Below are 21,793 nucleotides of genomic sequence, written 5' to 3'. Positions count from 1 at the left end.
TATAGATCTAGAAAAATTGAAGTCATCACGTTCATCATAAAGTTTTGTTGTTAAGTTACCATCAATGTCCCTTTCCAGTAAAATATCCAAAAATGAAACAGATGACGCAAACTCAGTGGTATCTTTAATTTCAAGTTCACTGGGATTTATCGAGTCGACATAGGTATGGAAGTAACAATTGTTGATTGATAATACGTCGTCGATATTCCGGATTGTTGAGTTGAAGGCCACAGCGAGTGTTTTATTTTTTTCACGTACAAATTTTTGAATAAATTCTGCTTCATATGCATACAAAAAGAGGTCTTTCAACAATGGGGCGCTATTGGTGCCCGTATATTTCCAACAGATTGTTTGAAGACCTGATTTCCAAAAACTACATACTATAAAATGACCGATGACAAGGCAAGTAAATTTATGTGATCCATTTTTATTAATTTGTCATTTTAATGATGTCATTTTTGGGAGTTGATATTTTAATCAACTCTCCTATGCAGTTACTCTGGCAAACCGAAAGTGAAAAAGTGTTTGGACCTAAGCACAAATCATCACCGCTGACAAGACTTAGTTCTTGAAAATAATAGAAAAATTCGATGTAATGTATGCTGAAGCATTGTTTTTCAAGGAAACTTATTTATACACACTTTGAAAATACAAATGTAGTAAGATTTTACATAATACGAACAATTTAGATATTTTTGTTGTGTCATGTGATCCTACGCCAGAGTTTAATAAAGTCTCATTCAACCAGACGCTCGGCTGTCTCCGTAAATCTCCGACAAGCAGAGAGGCTCTCTTGCTTGTCGGAGATTACCGGACACAGCCGAGCGTCTGGTTGAACGAGACTAGAGTTTGATATCAATAGTGCTTGGATCCATACGATTTTTAGAATTGTTTCGATTACTAATACATAGTTTGAAATCTATCTTTAAATATTACACAACATGATTCATATGGGTTTTCTCGAAATTCTTGTTTGAAAAGTCTAAAAATTCATATAATAAAAAAGCGCGTAATTCAAATACAGACTAGAAACTAATTGCCATGCAAGATAAGTTGATTTTAAAATAAATGATAATCGATAAAATCAACTCCCGTCAGTACTTCAGTACTTTGATTATTAATGATGTCAGACTCGAATTCTCATTGAAGACGACCAGACTTTTTCTTCTTCCTAACGTACTAGTGTATCCCGCATGAATTACCAAAAGAAAGCATTTTATTTCTTAATAAACATCAAGTTTTAAGATTTCTTCAATATTATAATATTAGATGAATCAATGTTTTTTAATTGTGCGTGTAAAAGTTGTAAATATTATAACTAATATAACAAACATCATACATGTACGAGTATTGCTATTAAAACACGTATGGTACCATTACTTACTATTTTTATGTAATGTATCATAGATACACACACGGCTTAGGGTAGATGACTATACATGTATACATATAATTATGATATACAGGTAATTATAATTGCTTGCTTGTGAATTGTACATACTCATGGGTGCTTAAAAGCAAACAATTTAGTCAGTCTTGAAAATGCATTGCAATAAGAACTCCCATAATTATGATTATTCGTATTTATATATACACAACAAGATTCAGAATATTATGTAATAAAGTACTTGGATTTCTTTATTTTTCTAAACAAATTAACGAAACAGTACATTCAATGAACAAATTGTCAGCAGCTTCATGCAATATTGCAGTGAAAATTTTGCATTGGTAACCTTCAAACAATTTACAAGAAATAACGAAAAGAAAACAAAACAATTCACACGAAACATCAAACTACATGTACAAGAATTAGCCATTCCAGCGGATATTATTGAAAAAATTCCTATTGAATTGCCCATCGGTGTTAAAGCCGGGGAACAGTCTATTTCTGTCGATTCTCTGACGCGGATTTTCTGTCGTTACCCGAGGCCTAGGCCGAGGCGTAGGTCTTTGCTGCGGACGTCTATTATTTACACTAAGGCCTCTACCGACCAATGTAGCTGCAGTGTTACTACCCGAAATTTCCCGCCGAAGAGCGAAATCCTCTCCTACTTTGAAATTGTTGTTTAACAAATTTCTTTGCCGTCGGAGGTTTTCCAATTTAGCTGCCCTTAGACGCGCAAGCCTTTTTCGAATCTCAGAAAATTGTGCAGGTGTTAATTTTGGTCTAGATGTAGTGATGGCTAAGTTCGTTGGAGTTTTCATTGTTGACAGTATAAAATCGTCAGATATGCTTTTAATTTTGATTTTGTCTTGATTAAGATCCTCTAGTTTACTGAACAGAGTAGCCTGAAATGAATGACTTGGCGTTGGTTGTATAAATATTGAAGAGTGGGTGACTGGTCTTGTATCTATGGTCAAGTAGACAATAGGTTCGTGAGTAACGGTGTATACGGATGGAATCTGATCATGTGCCTTTGAATTAGATTTTAAGTGAAGAGGATCCTTGGACGTGCTTGGATGCAGAAGAGATGGTTCCTCGAAATCAGTTTGTAAATTAGGTTCAGTTTTCTGCGTCATAACTGTCGATAAACTGTTGCTCAAAAGAATTGATTTGGTTGGTTGTATGTCGAGAGCATCCCACTGAAGATGTGTTCCGAAAACTCCAATCTCCTCGCTTTGAACTGGTTCTACTAGTGATTTATCTAACGATGAACTCAATGATGACGGGTGCACTGCTTCTCTAATGGACGCAATCAAATTTTGATCTGAAAAAGTGACAGAGTTCATTATGTTTGGAAACACTTGTGTACCTATTAAAAACGTATCATTCACTTTTCCTTTATCATTGTCAGAAGTGCGATTACTTTTACGCAGAAAAAGAGAAGACGAGTCCGGGTCCCGTGTTATTGTTCTGTTTATATCTAAGTCCATTGAAATCTTTGGGGAGTCACTGGTTTGTTCTTCGTGAACAAAGCTTTCTGTTATGTTTATAATCGGTGTACTTGATGTTTGCTTGTTTGAAACATGTTCAACTTCATATGATGCTTGAATAGCCAAACTCTTGTCTAAAATTTCGGTAGGGTTAAGGAGCAAACGTGTCGTCAGTTCTGACGCTATGATCGGCGAGGACAAAGGTTCATATGTTGAAGAAGACACAAAAGTTGTATAAAATGACGGTTGAATTTCAGAGTGTTGAGCCTTGTTCAAATGTTCTGAATACTTTCTGAATGGCAAGTTAGAACCCAGAACCAAATCTATATCATCGTTTGTAGTATCATAATTATCTGGAAAATAAAAACTTTGGGAAACTTCAGAATGTTGAGTAAGCCTGCTACTGGTAGTCCGCGAGACAGACAGAGATGGAATGATTGAAGTTTTCTGAGCATGTGACAATTCTCTTAAGGGCGATTTTTGTACAGAGGAGAGGGCATTTATCACATTAGAGCTTTTAGTTATATGGTTTGAAGAAGGCCCCGTTTCTGTTGATAACTCGATAGAATTTGTGATAACCTTTTCCCATCCGGCATCATTCAGTGAGTGATTGTTGTCAAGGTTCAATGACGACGAATCAGCAAGGGATGATGGATCAGACATTACAGGAAAGTACATTAAAGTGGGGTCTGCAAGTTTCTGTTCAGGGAACGACAGCTGCCTCGGGAAAACGACATCATCTATAATCAAACCTATTTTAGAGCTGTGTAAACTAAAAGATTCTTCAGCGATGTTCATGCGCGATGATGAAAAAGTATCCTTCGAAAATGATGTTTCTATGAAATGTGATGGCAAATCACTTCTCCTTGAGGTTATCAGTTCATCAGTGTATGCGGTTTTCTCATAAGCTGACCTTGTTCGAGAACTTTTCTGCATCGGTGTCGAAGTTTGTTTGTATTCTGTATTAAAAGATGACAATAACTGCGTTGGTACAATATTCACAACAGAGGTCATTATGTTATCCTCAACTAATGGGCTTTGTAATATTGCTGATATCTTCAAGTCAATATCTGAGAGTTGTTTTATGTTTGAATTATCCATTGAAAAGGTTCCAGAAAGCATGTTCCTCGTAGTTTGCGAACTATTGCTTCTAAAAATTGGATAAGGAAGAGCAGTGTTTTCAGTTATAATGGTTGGGGTTGATGTAACAGCTGAATACCTTTCCGCACTAAACATATTTGTAACGCCAGATTCCAAAGGTTCTTCTTGTTTTGATACAGGGATGACTATCTCTCGCGATTCTGTTGACAACCCACTTTGCTCATGAATGCGACTTGATCTGGTTGTTAATCCGTCCAATATCGGCATTACCGTCCTAAGGAGCGAATCATTCGCTGAAACAGCCGAGGAGTGTAGTGCCTCGCTCTCACCGGAGTTTTTACCAAGTGTGACATTTTGTGTTATGTTCGTTTCGTTGATGAGACCGGTAGTTTCAAATGTTGTATTTTTTGTAGACACGCTATCCAGTCCATCGAAATCAAAATGGGAGTCTTTTGTTAGTGTCAATTCTGGTGCTATAGTTTTCTTTGAAAAATGCGCAGGGGAAAAACTCAAACCATGCACCCCATGATGTTCGTCAGGATTTGAACTGTGGGCGCTATGGTCATGCACAGGATATTCTGTTTTTGTGGTCGTTTGCTCTCTAGCACCAAAATTCCACAGAAAATCTTGATATAAGTCCTGCAGGGACGAAAGTTGCGTTGAATTCGACGTGTTTGTTGAAGATTCGATACCGGCATTGTCTATATTTTTGGTTGTGTTAAGAAATGTGGTTGTTAAAGACGTAGGGGTAGTAGAAACAAGTTGTTTGTTATCGGTTTGTTTTGAGTGCATTAGTTCATTTGGTTTCAGTCCATCAAAGTTAAAATTTTGAAACAAATCATCTAGAGATGGTATGGTTTCAGTTGTAAGATACTGGGTGAGAGGGGAAGTTGGTGTGGGATTATCAGTTTGTTTTGAGTGCATTAGTTCATTTGGTTTCAGTTCATCAAAGTTTTGAAACAAATCATCTAGAGTTGGTATGGTTTCAGTGGTAGAATACTGGGAGAGAGGGGAAGTTGGTGTGGGATTACTTCTAAAGTTTGCATCATTTTTATCCCGAGGTGTTGCAACGTCTTTAAAATCAGACACCATAGGCGTCTTCGTAACACCTAAATCGTCGTACATTTGTATGCTTCTATTTTGAATGTTTGCCTGTGTAGTCACATCTTTGCCAAGAAACTGCAATCCGTTTAAATCTAGATTGTCACTAACACCCAGAGACAGTCCAAAATAATCCATGTTTATTTCTGGTGAATATGGTCGTGTTTTATCGTGGCTTGTCTCCATTGTAGTAGAATTATCGGTTATAGACGCGTCATGTTCCGCGTGCTTTGATTCTGCATTAGATTGTGTACTACCTAAAATGGGATTTTCTGTAACACCAAACCCCTGAAAGTCTTGAATCAAATCTTTTATCGTTTTGTTGAAATGAGACAAAAACGATAAATCATCCATACTTGTGTGGTCCGGAAGTGGGTTTGTCGATCTCAATGTCTCAGTCGTCGATCTCAATGTCTCAGTCGTCGATCTAAATGTTTCAGTCGTTGATCTCAACGTCTCAGTTGTCGATCTCAATGTCTCAATCGAATCAGTTGTGATAGGTAGTGACGTTGATCCTGGGGGTATTTTAGCTGTTGTTGTAGATGTTATTGGTCCTCTGTCTGTTGTCTCAGTAATGGTTGACCCGCCTTCCGTAACATTCAATAATCTCGCCGTGGTAGTCGGTAAAGCTTCCATTCCCTCCAATTCTTCACCTTTCTGGGTTACGACCTCGCTAGTAGTAGGTGCCAGAGTGACACTAGAAGCCGACTTGGTTGTGTTGAGTATTATTTGAACGGTGGTGGACATTTGATCGTCTTTCTTGTAAATGCTTATGTCGTCGGAGTTGGAAACCACACCGAGACCAAAGTCCAAGTCTTTTATGTTTGTTAACACATTCTGTTTTATCTTTTCCATATCTTCGTTCATTAACTTGTCTGTAGCTGGAATTTTGAAGTCAACTTTCATATGTCCATCCCTTGAAAAAAAAACCCCACTACGAATTAGTCAGAAACCTTCTTCTCTCGCTCTCTCTCTCTCTCTCGTTCAAATATTCAAATTAAAACCGTCATATCAGTGGCATGTTATTATAAATCTTTTTAATTTTTAAATTACTAATTAAATTTCTATGAAATGTACCATGAAAATTACAAGATAACACCTCAACAACTTTTCGAAACATTTAGCAATTACAATGTAACACCAAGTTGAGGTGCTCGTTGTTAAGGCAGCTGTTGTGGTTTATACTGCCAGTCAATGTACGCTGTATAATAAATGTTAGCTAGATCGTTTGTAAACTTACTGAATCAACAGAGACACCGAACAGTCGAGGACAGGCTTATTCTCGTTAGCATCCAGCTTAAACATGTCTTTCATCTGCGTTAAAATAAAGGTAGTGAAAACAAATGTATATAAAATAAATGATCGATGATATGGTATGTAGCAACGCAATATGTAATCACGCAAAATGTAATAAACCCCATTACATGTATTACATTTTGCGCTGATTCCGACGCGAAATTTAATAATGCAAAGTGTAATAACATACCATAGGTTTATTACATTTTGCGTTGTTATTACATTTCAAGTTTCTAAAATGGTAATAACAAGTTACATGTTGATGCATCTTACAGTAAAGTCACAGTTGAGATACTTTTTCTGCTTCAAAACTTACCATATTGCATAATTCTTGCGATAAAAACTTCTCTTTCTGTATCAAGAATCTGTCAGAAAACGTCTTGTCTTCAACTGGATGAAAGATGAATAGAACAAAATTGTTTTAAATACTTACTTAGTATTCACAAGAAACATTCAATGGGAGAATATTTGCCAACATATACCTACTTTTTGAGAACCTTTGTGATGAACCATGCGGTTGGGACACTACAAATTTATCAGAAAAATAATTAAAAACCACACAAAAGATTGAAAAAAAAAGATCTCATAAACTTGCTCTTTTTCTTTTTTCTTTCGTATAAAAATAGAATTATATCAAGCTTCAATAGAAAATATTGTATTAATTTTACTAAACTTAATACCAATCACAAAGTAATACATTTATTTGACTTATCATAATGTCTACCATCTCCTCTTGTTATACAGGTTTAATAAAGTATCCTCGTAGCTTTAAATTAAGTATTTTTCTACTACATGTACATGAATGTATGCAAATCATGATTAGTGGTCAAAGTTAAAGGTCAAAGTTCAATTTTCAGAAGATACGCTTAGCCTTCTCCAAAAGTTTAAAAACTTTCACAACACGATGTCATTACATTTCTAGTTGACCTTTACCTTTGACCCTAATCTTGAATTCAATTATAGCAAGTTGTTTCGTTGCTTTACGCTTAGTCGTTTACATATTTTCAATTTTTCGGGACTGCGATTGTTAGAAAAAAAGTTTTTTGTCTTTTGTAGATTTGCATCTATTTGAAATACTGAGAACATCCGTGAAGGTCAATCGCAACTTATGGGGCCTTTCCGACAGTGATCGGAAAAGCACCGTGTTTTTCCAAGCTCTGCTGGAAAGGTCTGAGAAGTTGCGATTGCGTGAAGGTTTCATACATGCAAGTATCACAGCTTTTGATTAGTAGCGATAGCAAAGTTTCAGCCGTACGTGTCAATAGTTTTGAAACCTGTTGTGTTTCCAAGACACAGAGCTAACTATGGCCTTATAATTTCACGAAAGCAGAACAACGAGCATGAAAGCTTTTCGATGAGTCGCGAAAACAAAAATGTCACTTATGTAATTTTAATGATAAACAGAACAAATTAAAGGTTTCTCTACTGTGGTGTAAAGACCTTATAATGCACAAAAAGGTCATATAAAAAGAGTTGACCTTCATATTAAAACTTTTTATGACGATTAATTTTGGACAAATAATAAATTAATGAAATGCCTTAATTATAGAGATATATATCCATGTAACAAATGATGGACGGACAATAGGTGCGAGGCTAAATACATGTAAGTGTCGATCAGTTTTACGAAATTCCCTAATTCCCTAATTTAATATCTGATATATCAAAGACTTTAAGAACATATTTAGTGTTCCGTAATTGTGTTTTGTTATGATATTGGGAAGATATAACGATCATCCACTATCATGTACAACATAATTGATGAAGCAATAAAAACATTAAGGTGGTATCGGCATTATTGATATACATATATTTACACACATTTTGGGGTTTTGAGCTGAAAATAACGTTGTTTACACTTGAGAAACATGCCACAAAAATTCCTATCATAAAGCGGGAGACAATTGTCATTTGATTACCGTAAATAAAAATGTCGATGACTGTCCGTGATTGAACAGGGATAATCAATGATTATAATGGGAGATTAATTGGTCACATGAATGTTTTCCCTCCGGCGATGCTAATGACTAACATATACCATTTAAGTAAAGAATGATATAAAAATAACCAAGGTTTTAGTGATTTTGGTAATTTTTAGATTAAAAAAAAAACCCGAAGCCCACGAATGATTGTAAGGGAATCACCTTATAATGAATAAATAATCTGTGGTCTTATCCATGTGTTGTATATTTAATTTCAACTCTTTAAAGTTTGTTTATCCATATATAAGTGTTGTATGTAAACAAAAAAAGATTGGTTATACATGTATATAGGTTCCTCACACATATATTAGCTATGATTTACGCTTTATACACAATATAACAACCCATGTACTCACAAAGCACTGCAAGAGTCACTGCAACCGCCACAATTCCCGCCAAACTGAAGAGTAACACCGTTCCAAGAAACATTCTGATGTTGGCGTTATTGCAAACACTAGAACCGTTTGCGCCTTCCCTGCCAGCATTCTGCATGGAGTACTGACTGACACTTCTACCCCTGCCGATGTCGTCCGGGTGGAGATAAAATTTATAAAACGGTTCGGAGGTGGGAGGTTCCTGGAATGTCGTCTCATAACGACCATTCTCGTGAACATCGGACTCAACTCCATTATCCAAGTGAAAGAGGGCGGTCAAACGAGGCCACTTAAAAAAAAACAGTTTTAATATGAAATCCTTCTATATATTTTGCACACCTCATTAATATATAAGTAATTAAGTATTGAAAATTGTAAACTAAAAGAAAGTTGACAAGTTGTATCAAAATAACGGTAAAATCGTACTGTATAATTGAAGAAGTATATTTAAAGCAAAATTTAATAATCATAAAACAACAAAAAAATGTTCATCTTTACCTTTTCACTATATCGACTGGTCCAAGTCATTATGAAAACATGAATTATCAATTAAAAGAGTAGATCGCTCCTCACTGAATGCTTGGGATGGGTCCGTACAGTGTTCTGCCATCTAATGCCAGCTGACCAGGGTCACACTTCAAGTTGACAGTCGACTGCTGTTTTATGTTCTCGATGATAGACCATGATGGACTTCGTAAAATGCACGTGTAGTGACGACGTCTCAATATACAAATCGCCACAAATATATTGAAAAGAAATGTACTGAGACATTTAGGGGGTCGACAGCGGTAAAATAAGCGTCCGGAAAGAGTCCTAGCTTGGCATAAATGACATTGCTTTTTTTTTACGTATGAAAAGAAAAAATTAGAACTACAATGTATTTGCATTTATAAAAAAAATCGACATTATCAAATTTGGTCATATAAAGGTTATTATTATTCTACATGGTGTATTGTTGACTTTTCATGCATGTGATACCTATCCAGTGAGACTGTTGTCAGCAATTTATACAGATATTTTGTGTTAACAAAGGGTTTTAATAACACACTGCATCATCTTACAAGCTTAAAACGATATATACATATTGTAGTATACCTATATCTACCGAGTATGATTCCCTCTATTTAATTTCTTACGGAATCTTATAGTTAATTCATAGCTCTATAGAAACAGCCTGAAATCTACACGCTCCGTTCATCGATTGGTCGAAATCTACAGCTGCTGAAACTGACCCGACTGAAATATACACATCCCGTTCATCGACTGGTCGAAACCTACAGCGACCTAAGAAAAATCACGGACTGCACGAAATTATCATGGTGATGTCAGACTCAAAGTCTCACAGGAGACGAGTTGGCTGTTCCTTTAAACTAAGATACTGATGTATATTAACAATATTTTAGTGAATTTAACTTACATTTCACAATCATTTTATTAATTTGTTAAAAGAAAGATGTAAGATGTAAATATAAACAATAAATGCTTTCTTTGATGATTCATAACGAAAGTAGCGATCATTGCAGAAAAAAAATTACATGTTAGCGGGTTATGTGTTTTTCCTGCAATGTCGCCACATTCATATCTCGCATGTTTAAATAATTCTATCACAAGGCCAGCAAATCTATACTGTATCATAAAGCATTTCTTTCGGGATTTTCAATTTACAAACATGCGGATTGTGTTCCTGATCAAGTAAGCGTTAACGGTTTTTGCCGATATTTATTGAGAAAATAAGATCCGACTTTGGTTTAAAGTAAATCCACCCTCCTGTGACGTCATACATTTTACATAAACCATGAATTCATTAAAATTCTTGCAAGAATAATTGTAATTTCTATGTTATCATAGGTGCACATCAAAAACTCAAATCATCGTTTACTTGGAGATATTTAATAAGCGTTTTTCATCCTCATATTCGACATAATTCAATAATGACAAAGGGAAATAACTCTTTTCTACTTTTCTCTAAGTGATATATCTAAATGCTATAATTTTTCTAATGTAAACAATTTTTTTCTTTTTTTTTAATTAATTTTAGTTTTCTGGCAAAGTAAGCAATAAAATTTAAATAGACAAGCAAGTATCCATCCACTTATATTTAATGTTTAAACAAAAAAAGTATGATTTTCAGATGATAATTTCAGCCTTTGGTTTTTATTACCTGACATCTTAAATAGTATAGATACATATATATTTTATTTATTTTTTGATGAAATTCAAGTCCAATAAGTTAAAAAAAAGTCAAGTTTTTAACTTTGAACCCATGATTTTATAGGTACGGAGTTACCTTAAGCCAGGATAATTGGCAGACTATTTGTAAATTTTCAATTTAAACATATTTTATTGAGTAATCAAATGGATTAGGCAACAGGCAAAGCCTATATAAACCCTCTACAAAATACAAAGTCAAGAAGTGGTACATGTATTATAAAATAATCATAGAATATAGTATACATGTATAGTACATGTATCATTTACCAGTTCACACAGTGATATACTATTGATATTTTTTTGTATACAAGACAAAGGATAATTGGATATTAAATAATAAGCTTGACTTTTGTCATATAATTATAAATTGTAAGTTAATTTGTTGTTTAACATATACATGATATACATTTATTTATAAACCAATCACCTCATTCATTCACATAGTACAGAGTTTTCATGATCCAGCCCATTTGAAAGAAACAGTAATTAAAAAGAATAAGTAAAAAAAAAAAAGTCAGAAACGTTTAGAAGCTCTAATATTACTGTGAACATAAGAAACGATTGTATGAAAAGTCAGAGCTACCATAAAGAATATAGTTAAGGTACACCAATGTCATTAAATTGATTAAAAAGTTTAACTTTTTATTGAATTTATCTTGGACACTCAAGAAAAAAATGTATATTACCTTCAGATTCAGACCCCCAGTTTGTACATCGACTATCATCAATTAAAAAATCCTTAAATAAATGAGCATCTAAATTGCTAACTTTATTCCGTAATTGACATAAAATAATATTTTCTTTCCTATTGCTAAAGCTGTAGTGTTTGTAAGTTTTGGGTATATTTTTTGTTTTTTAGTTTTGACTTGAAAATAGACAAAGATGATGAATGTTTTAAATCTGAATCAAGATTATTCCATTATTTAATTGTAGACGGAATAAAGCTATTGTAATAAGAAGTAGTCCGACATAGTGGCAGAGAGTAAAAATTGCCATTAGACCTGAGAGTATATGCATGTTCAGTTGGAAAGTATGGATGAATTAAGTCTAACAAGTACTGCGGTGCTAAACCATGAATTATTTTGTAGAAAAGAATAAGCTTATGTTTATCCCTTCGAGATTCTAGGGTCTCCCAGCCAAGTTTACTATATAACTGTGTATGATACTTTTAGAAGAGTTAACTTTCAACCCTAGAATAACCCTACAGTTGCCCCACACAACATCACCATATTCCAGTATAGGTCTGATAAAAGCCATATATATTTTAACCAGTGTTTCTCTATCAATTGTATGCTTGAGCAATCTCAATATATTCAACCTTTTGCATGCTTTTTTCATAAATACCATTAATATGATCAGAGACATAAATAACATTTATTTATGTCTATGATATGATTGGACCAACCACCATCAGACTGTAGATGCAAGCCTAAGTGTACACGACTTTTTTTTTATTGTTTATGATTTCACCATTATATCCAAACAGAATTGCAGGATAGTTTATATTTTTTCTGTGTGGTGGACTCATTGATATTCCGAGTTTGCCACTTCCTTTCGTGGTGGCTTTGGGGCTTATCTTGAGGAGGCTATATGGTCAATAAATTAACCATCGGACCTACCTTACCAATTTTAGAGATGAATTTAAAAAAAAAAAATTGACTGTTATTTATAGCCAAGAAAATATATATCAGCTTTGAAATCTAAATATTTTTCAATATCTTTACAAAAAAGTGTCCTACTAAAGGAGATAAATATAGTATGGAAATGACCGCGACCATCAAGCCCTCTTTACGCAATAATACCAGAAACCCTTTTATATTTTTTTATTCAGGAAACCATACATGTAGTTACAATGAGACTAAATTGTGTGGTATTTTTTATGAAGACAAAGTTACACAATAAATCAAGAAAAATTATAAATAATTTGATATTGAAGTGACAAAATATTTTAGACAATAGGCTAAACACCTCAAATCCTGAATACCAGATATGGTATTATGGAATGAATTTGAACCATTGTTCGTGAGAGTTCACGTAGCAAAGCACTCCAAGAACTTGATAGTTAATATATTATGGATTAATTTTCTCCCTCTCTACGATGCACGGCATACAATTGCTATGGTAAAAGTCATCTCATGATGCACTAAAATTCTAATCTTTCTTGCTTTCTCTTTCTCTTTTTTTCAGATTTCTCTTTCTAGCGCTCAGCAATATATTACTCATCAACTTATTATGGACGAATTCTGGCAACACATCTAGAAGAATTGCACCCTGAAAAATAACAATGTTAATTTAGTAATGATCAATTTCGTGTTATGTATATCTTGTACAGAAGCCCATTGGGCTTTTTTTTTTTATCTTGCAACTGTCAAGTACATGTAATGTAATGCTGATGCCAGTTGAAATTTTGATCTTGCTTAAAAGGCTTGTGCATGCTTTAAAATTGTGCAGTAAGAACATAAATATTGTAGCATAGGTCAATGTGCTGTTGCATTCCATCAGACCAAAGACAATTTCTTTCTACAAACATGATTTATTCTAAACCCTAGTTTTCATTTTTTCTTTACTGCTATGATAAATTTAAATTTTATATACTGTCCACATCTCCCATCATAATTAATAATTGATTTGTACCAAATTAAAATCAAAGTACTGAAATACTGACGGGAGTTGATTTTATCGATTATCATTTATTTTGAAATCAACTTATTTTGCATGGCACTTGGTTTCTAGTCTGTATTTGAATTGCGCACTTTTTTATAATAAGAATTTTTAGACTTTTCAAACAAGAATTTCGAGAAACCCAATATGAATCATGTTGTGTAATATTTAAAGATAGATTTCAAACTATGTATTAGTAATTGAAACAATTCTAAAAATTGTATCGATCCAAGCACTGTTGATATCAAACTCTTGTCTCGTTCAAACAGACGCTCGGCTGTCTCCGTTAATCTCCGAAAAGCAAGAGAGCCTCTCTGCTTGTCGGAGATTTACGGAGACAGTCGAGCGTTTGGTTGAACGAGACTATATTAAATTCTGGCGTAGGAATACATGAGACTACAAAAATATCTAAATTGTTTCTATTATATAAAATCTGGGTATTTTCAAAGTGTTTATAGATACGTTTTCTTGAAAAACAATGCTTCAGCTTACATTACATCGAATTTTTCTATTTTTTCAAGAACTAAATTTTGTCAGTGATGATGATTTGTGCTTAGGTCCAAACACTGTTTCACTTTCGGTTTGCCAGAGTAACTGCATGGGAGAGTTGATTAAAATCAACTCCCAAAAACCACACCGATAGAGCCTTGTCAGTCATAACTTCAATAAATATGGAATTCTTAAAGAATCTCCCAAAATTTCACTCACAATTTTGGTCACCATGTTGATCATTTTTGTTTTGAGTGGTATATCTACAGTATCAATTTTTTTCATACAAAGGCAAATATTTATTCAACTGCAATTTTATTTACTGCATGGGCTGTATTACACTCAGTGTAGCTAAGACCATAAGGTCTACGGTAGTTACCAGCATGGCCCAAGGGCCTTTTTTGAAACAATAGTCTGAATTTGTAATTGTAGAAGTCCATATGACTATGTTATACATGAATTATGTGTATACAAAATTCTTATATCAAAGCCAGAAAGTTATTTTTGATATGTGGCACCAGCGGGCTTCCATAATCATCAAAACAGAAGAAACATGTTTGCATTCATCTTCCCTAGCCAAGGGTTTTAGGTCCACTCTGCTCACCATAAAACCCTTGGCAGATCTCATTACGAATGCAGCTGCAGCCAATCATAAAATAGAGCCTGTCGCCGATTTTTCGTAATGAGATCTGCCAAAGTTTTATAAGGAGTGGAGTGGACGGAAAACCCTTGGCTAGCGCAGATGGTATAAACATGTATTCGAATGTTTAAAACTTGAACATTGGTATTGAAAATGATCAACCCTATACATACCTGAAGTGAATGAGGCCAGTAGCCATTAGTCACCTCAGAAACTCCAACTTTTGACAGAGCTGATTTTACATAGGTTTCTGGACTTGGGATAAAAAGGCTAGGCTTTCTAACCTTGGACATCTTTGTTGCAACGAAATACGGCATCACACACTGAAAGATCCAAAACAACTCAAACAGTTAGTGAAATATGATTCTTACCAGTTACTGCAAAAAAATAAAAATGTACTTTAATTAGTTAAAAGATACCTGACAGGTAATTCCCTGGGATTGATATTCTCTCTGTACACACTGGGAGAAAAAATGTACATATGCCTGAAAAAAAGAAAAAGATTTAAGAAATAAAAAATGTTATTTAGTGAACATGGCATAATGAATAGCAATTGCTCTGTTAGCTCATCAAGGAAAATATGCCAGCAGAGCAGTTGCTATTCATAATGCCATGTTCACTATAAAATCGTTGTTTATTACTTATATTTGCATTTTACCACTTGCAAATACCATGTATTAGCCTAAACCTTTACATTTAGCTATTGCATCAAATACAAACATTCAGACTGTCATGTATCTTTTTAATTCACATAGATTTGTTAACAGAATCAATGATATGTTAAAACAGTAATTTGTTTAAAATGTTATTATAAGACATATTTTAATTAAATACATCCATTTTATGGACTTGGAGAAAAACACATGATGTATCGTATATAGTGGTTTAAAACTATAACGTCAAGGAAAAGTATTTGACATCACACCTTTATGACGCCATAGAATACAGACAGAGCAATTGCGATTATAGAAAAATAATTGCAGTTCCTCCGTATGGACTTACAGTGGGAAAGAACAATTGATATGCAAATATCTAATAATGGTTTTGCATTGATTTAACAGAGATTTGAGGCAGTATCAATGTCATAGTACATTTTTTAAAGAAATAAACAGAAGTTAAAAAAGTTTACCAGGATATGAACTTGGTTTGTCCCGTGATCAAATCCTGTGAAGCCCACAGCCTTATCCACACCAGTTTTTTTTAACAACATGTATAACTATATGACCAATACTGGTCCATGGTGAGAAATATTTACGACAATGAGGCTCTCGCAAAGATCGCGGAAAATTCTCACACACGAACAAAAGTTGGTTAACAGTTTGCAGTTTTAAATGGTGGAGCAGGACACTGACCTTACAGGCCGAGTAAACAGTGAGTAGGGGGGTGGGGTGAATGCCGGACGCCGAGGACAGGTTGATGATCGCCCCTCTCCTCCTCTCCACCATTCCTGGCATCACTATACTGGTCATCTACAACCAGCATCAATATTACTGTAGATTCTTTATTAAACGCAATGAATTAATAACTGCATGCATAAAATTGTGAGAAAAGCATCATGCGGATTTTAAAATCTCGCTTTTAGTTTTTAGTAGATTCCTAATTAAATGCAATGAAACAACAGCATATAATTGTGAGAAACACATCTTGCAGATTTAAAATCCCTTTTAGTTTTCTAACAGATGTATCTATATAAACTGGAGTTAAATTTTAACGTTTAGTGTTATTTTTCCACGATTTGATGCAAAACTGTGGAATCGGGAATTAAGTACCCGTGTTAAAAAAGGAATCAACAGTATAAAATCATTTTTTGCAAGATTGAATTTATGCTAAAATTTATAATCAATTCTTTATTTCTCTAATAATGTGTTAGGAAACTGGCATGTTTTGTAGCATAATTGTATCCCATAACTCAGCAAGAAATTACAAGTGTTCCCTATTACTGTTTATCAACAAAATACTGGTAAAGGAACGCAGCTCTGCGTAATATTTTGCAGTATCTGAGGAGATACATACAGTGTATGTACACCCTGTACCCAGGTAAGAACTGAAAATATCTAAAATGTGTCACAAAATATAAATACAATGGTCATAAAACATACTGACTGTGGTCACCAAATTTACATACCATGGTCATAGACGTGACATTAATGTTGATCATCTTCATGAAAAACTGCAATGAAAAATAGAAGTACCAGTACTTAACTAGCCAGCTTCTATATGCCATTATTGGGTTCTTTACAACCACACCTGTTATCAGATACAATCATGTACAGAAATAGCAGTTATACAATAACTATTCCATTTCTTTCCATGCATAAGCCAGTGAAAAAATACAAATCTCTTGAACTCAAAAATTCATAATTTGAAACAAAAATTTGCCAGCAGAGGCATTAATTTTTATAAAGAAATGATTATCATGTCATCCTTTAAAAACATAATGGGTTAGCTAATTAAATAGTGCATTACAAATAAAATTAAATCCTTAAAAGATTTCCTTGTTCCTTACTTCTTCTCTGTCCGGTACCTCCAAAAGATAGTAAGGAGAGGAATACGACATTCCAACATTGTTAACTGCAAGTATAAACAGAAATGAAATGCAGATGGAATCAGAAAAATATAAGTTAACTGAAAAAGGTATAGCGCACTTAATAAATAAACGATTTGGCCTCAAGTATAGCCTTTTGCAAACATCAGACAAATTTTCAATATTATACAATATTTAGTTTAAATATATTCAAATAAACGCAAATTACACAATCACCATGCTCAAAGAGTCTTAATTATCTTACACGACATCATTAAAATATTCAGGTTTTGTTAGGGATATGCAGGAAAGTAGTTAGTATACGATAAAAAATTGGATATTTGACTATTTGAACCACTCTAAAGCAAAGACATCCAATTAAAATACCGGTAATGTTCTACAGGTACTGTAGTACACGTTTACATTGAATTAGTTTTGGTTTAACACGGTCTTCATACTGAAAATTAGACAAATATTTCAATCAGTGTCTTTTCTAATACAATCAAATTACAATCATACAATCAATATATAGCCATACATAATGAAAATGCATCCGCTGAAAATGTTAGATGCGTGGCCTAGTGGTAACGCAGAGGTCTTTTTTATTTTGTGGTCGCTGGATCGAATCCACTAAGTAGTAATTTTTTCACTTAAATTAAAACATGAACAGAATAGAGAGGTTAAGTTACATGTATCTATTCTTCAGGTTTTTTTAAAAAAAAATAATCTTGTTTAATTCAGTTTGAGTATGAGCACACCCAATATATATAGATCTCTTCATTAACACTATACATGTACTTTATTTACACTTACATCCATTGATTATCACGGTTCAGAATATCAACTACTGTTATACACAGAGTTTCCCGAATTTATGAGAAATCAGTTGTTACAGACACCATTATAAAATCAGTACAGTTTATCCAGGTTTCGAAAATCATATTGCGACAGCTAGGTACCTAAAGCTATTCTTAGTAACAGTTTTATTTTCGTCCAAACACAGGTGTAGGCACAATAATAGGAAAAGGCTCTATACCTCTTTACCCCCAAAAATTTGTGTATCACTCTTTTCCCTACCTTTTTTAGACACCATAGTTCCATACAAATCAGATTTTTAACAAGTATTCCTTTCAAAAGAATGATTGGCATGTAATTTCATTGATCAGCCTATGTTAATGAAATGCGAAGGCATAACAAGCAGTAAACTTGATAAATTAGATATACTGTACCATTCTGTTGATTTCAGAAATAGCAAGGAATTAAGTAAACTTTACTCTTAGTAACCAAAGTGTACTTCAGATAAAAATTCCTATACATGTAAAGAAAAACGTGATTTGAAAAATTATGTTACTGTATGAATGTTTTAATCGCAAGGCAAACGCATTAGAATAATAATTTAATTTGCCGCATGCCCCATACAGACACCACTGTAATCAGTCAAAGCTGATGACAAAAATGTTAAACAATAGGTATATTTTTCTTTTACAATCAATGAATACCCCCGTTCCCACCTTCAACACACACACAAATTAACTGTTAAATTCTGATAACAAACTACAAATTATGTTTTCCTAACCAAAATGTGCTTGACAGACAAACAAACAAACAGACCCTGCATACCTGTATGATATCTATATATAAATTTACATTTCAAATCCTCCCTTTTATACTCACCTAAGGTTCCGATTTCTAGATCAGCAAGTTGGGTTCTAATGGAATCGTACAATTCTAGACCCATCCCGAAATCAGCTACAATAATTCTGGTCTGAACTTTGCTTTCCTTTGCTTTAGAAAATAAAACACATTGCATTCGTTATTTTGAATACTGTGTTTACAGGTAAATCTGGAAAATTCATCTAACGATACTGTTAAATAGATAAAGTTTATGCACTTTATTTTAGTGTATTTGCTGGAACTTAATTACTAAGTGAGATACAGATATAATTCTGACAAGTCAGGGGTATATATATAAGTAGGAATATCATGTAATTAAACAACAAAAACAAAAATAATAGAACCTATAAAAAATTCTTAATATGGGGATTTCCGAGCCCTGTGTCTCAAATCTTACGAGGAAAAAATTCACTGAATAATTACATGTAGTTATTATTTCAACTTCATAAATAATTAAATAAATTACAAAAACTGAAGATATATACCATGTGCAATATTCAATATTGTCTTATTTTATAAATCAGGAATTCATCAAATTGTTTAACTGTACCATACTGTTCTAAAATTTGGCGTGAATTTAAGCACAAATGTGTCCAATAACAATACAAGTAACCATCACTCAGCCACTGTGCATTTTTTCCCTATCTAAACTATCAATCTGATAAGTGATTCTGCTTCACTGTGTACTTTTATGAGGATCATTTATCAGTAAAGGAAGACCTTCCTTACCGATTTCATCAGCTACATCCACCAACTTATCCTCTGAGCGACTGATCAAAACAATATTGACTCCTTTTCTTGCTAACTACGATTTTAAAAAAAAACAAACATCCAGCTTTTTTCACTTTTATTACACAAAACACTGCTCATAAAATATTCGTGTAAAATATCATTTAAATTTAAAAATTTAACTATTTATTTCCATTTGAAATACTGTTTTAATATTGAATATCAAAATAGCAAAAGCTTTTATCTTTTCACTGATCAATTGATATGTTATATGACAAAAACCCTGCAGTAAGTTGAGGAAGTTTTGTTAAGCAGTTAAGTTACAAGCAGTTACATTACCTCTTTCGCATAGGCTTTTCCGATACCATCTGTAGCACCTGTGACGACTAAAAAGGAGACAAAACAAATTTTTTTAATAATATATATCTACATAGTATAATATATGATAATATAACATATATCTAATAGAGCTTCTATTCAATTTGAAGTTCAATCTCTGACATTTCTTCTTCCAACATCTTTTTACATAAAGAAAAAATATTGTGTTTACTATAATATTAAGTATAATATTGAAGTGCACTGTAGTAGTACTGTTGAAAATGCTGGACAGGTACCGGTATTTAATAGCACAATAAAGAACAACTAGAACATTTTAATTGCATGTTTTGAAAAAAAGTTAGGGATTAATTCTTGACATTCGTTTGCCCTTTTTTTTTTTAATCAAAAACTAAAGAAAAACTGTATGCATTGAAGAGGTATGTAATTTCCCTAATTTTTCAAAGCCTTAGAATAATCAGAAGACCAATTTGGTATGCCTGGAGAATTTGTGCTATTTTTCAACGGAGGTCAGTTAGTGTGTACAGGAAACTTTATTAAGTGGTGAATCAGTAGTAAAATATCTCAGGAATTTTTGTGCATAAGTCAATAAGTACATGTAATAGATATATGCTGAAAACAGTTCTGTATGATAAAATATCAGACAGTTTCGAGGCCTGTCTGATAATTTTTCATACAAAACTGTTTGAGGCATATATAGTACTAAAAACACTGCCATTGATTGATTGAATTGTTGATTTACCTGAGACAGCCTGATTTTGATGGATATCAGTACTGTAACAACTGGTAATGGTCTGATATTAAAATGCTCACTAATATCGGACTGTCACAGGTATTATTTTTAACTGATGGAACAAATGAATGACATCACAGCAGTGTTTTACGAAACATTTACATGTTTTATCTGATATTCATAAACTAGTTTAATACGTCTAAAACCGTGTGCAACTTTTAGTACACAATTAATAGTTTTTTGTAGGGACGAAACTGTTGCTCCAGTCCACATCCCGTCAACATCCTGTGTATATCCAGTTCTACATCATCTAATTTTTTTTTTATTCAATTTTACTGTCACATTGATAAGATGCTGATGAATCTTTATTTCGAACTACGCCCTAATTTTTCATTTAATCATAATGATACATATCATGCGCGGATCCAGAAAATTTTTCCAGGGGGGGTCCGATGGATAATTGTGTTTGCCAAGGGGGGGTCCGAGGCATATTTTCGCGATAATTTTACTATGTAAATTTAATAAATTTTCATTTTCCAGGGGGGGTCAGGACCCCCCCGACCCCCCTCTAGATCCGCGCATGCATATGAAGGATACCCGGCTTTATTTAATTTTATGCTGCGCTCGTCTTAACGCTCTCACCGTAAAATAAGGTGCTAGGTTACGACTTGTTTGGTGTAGCCTACCTGCCCACGATCCTAGTTTTTTGAAATTTGTAGATCCGGCAAAAACAACTGACTTCAAAACTTTGATCAAATTCAAAGCAATTTTGAATGCTAGATATGAAGCTGCAATAAAACCAAATGTTGCAAAATATGCCGAAGCGTCTTTTCCAAAAAGCGTGTTGATCATGGAGCTCGCCATAGTTAGCGTATGCCGGTGGGATTCGCCGGGTTCAAAGTGCAAATTTAAGAACCAGAGGAATCCCTATCCCGATTCGAAGAGAGAGAGAGAGAGAGAGAGAGAGAGTATTGTTGTTCTAAAATTCATATTACAGTACAGGTTAATACATGTTAATGTAAGACACATTTTTAAAAAGTATTTCTCAGCAATTAAAGAGAAAACACG

General features: G+C 33.7%; 2 protein-coding genes across 2 annotated transcripts; both read right to left on the bottom strand.

The window, feature by feature from the left end:
• Positions 1-1,660: 1,660 nt before the first annotated feature.
• LOC105341578 (mucin-3A) lies at positions 1,661-9,393 on the bottom strand. Its single transcript, XM_020072660.3, has 6 exons — positions 9,227-9,393; positions 8,711-9,017; positions 6,859-6,897; positions 6,689-6,762; positions 6,317-6,390; positions 1,661-5,992 (listed from the first exon to the last, which is right to left on the bottom strand). Exons 1-6 carry the CDS (start codon positions 9,254-9,256, stop codon positions 1,810-1,812), a joined length of 4,707 nt encoding a protein of 1,568 aa, XP_019928219.3. The 5' UTR covers positions 9,257-9,393; the 3' UTR covers positions 1,661-1,809.
• Positions 9,394-12,946: 3,553 nt separating this feature from the next.
• On the bottom strand, positions 12,947-21,633 carry LOC105341564 (very-long-chain 3-oxoacyl-CoA reductase). Its single transcript, XM_011448144.4, has 10 exons — positions 21,412-21,633; positions 19,996-20,042; positions 19,657-19,732; positions 18,928-19,038; positions 17,236-17,300; positions 16,855-16,899; positions 16,082-16,198; positions 15,149-15,214; positions 14,903-15,052; positions 12,947-13,210 (listed from the first exon to the last, which is right to left on the bottom strand). The coding sequence occupies exons 1-10, from the start codon at positions 21,587-21,589 to the stop codon at positions 13,091-13,093; spliced, it is 975 nt and encodes a 324-aa protein (XP_011446446.3). The 5' UTR covers positions 21,590-21,633; the 3' UTR covers positions 12,947-13,090.
• Between the last annotated feature and the right edge of the window lie 160 nt (positions 21,634-21,793).

The sequence above is a fragment of the Magallana gigas genome, chromosome 5, assembly GCF_963853765.1.
Source record: "Magallana gigas chromosome 5, xbMagGiga1.1, whole genome shotgun sequence".
NCBI lineage: Eukaryota > Metazoa > Mollusca > Bivalvia > Ostreida > Ostreidae > Magallana > Magallana gigas.
The sequence above is the reverse complement of the archived record's forward strand: the minus strand, read 5'-3'. Positions and strand labels throughout refer to the sequence as shown.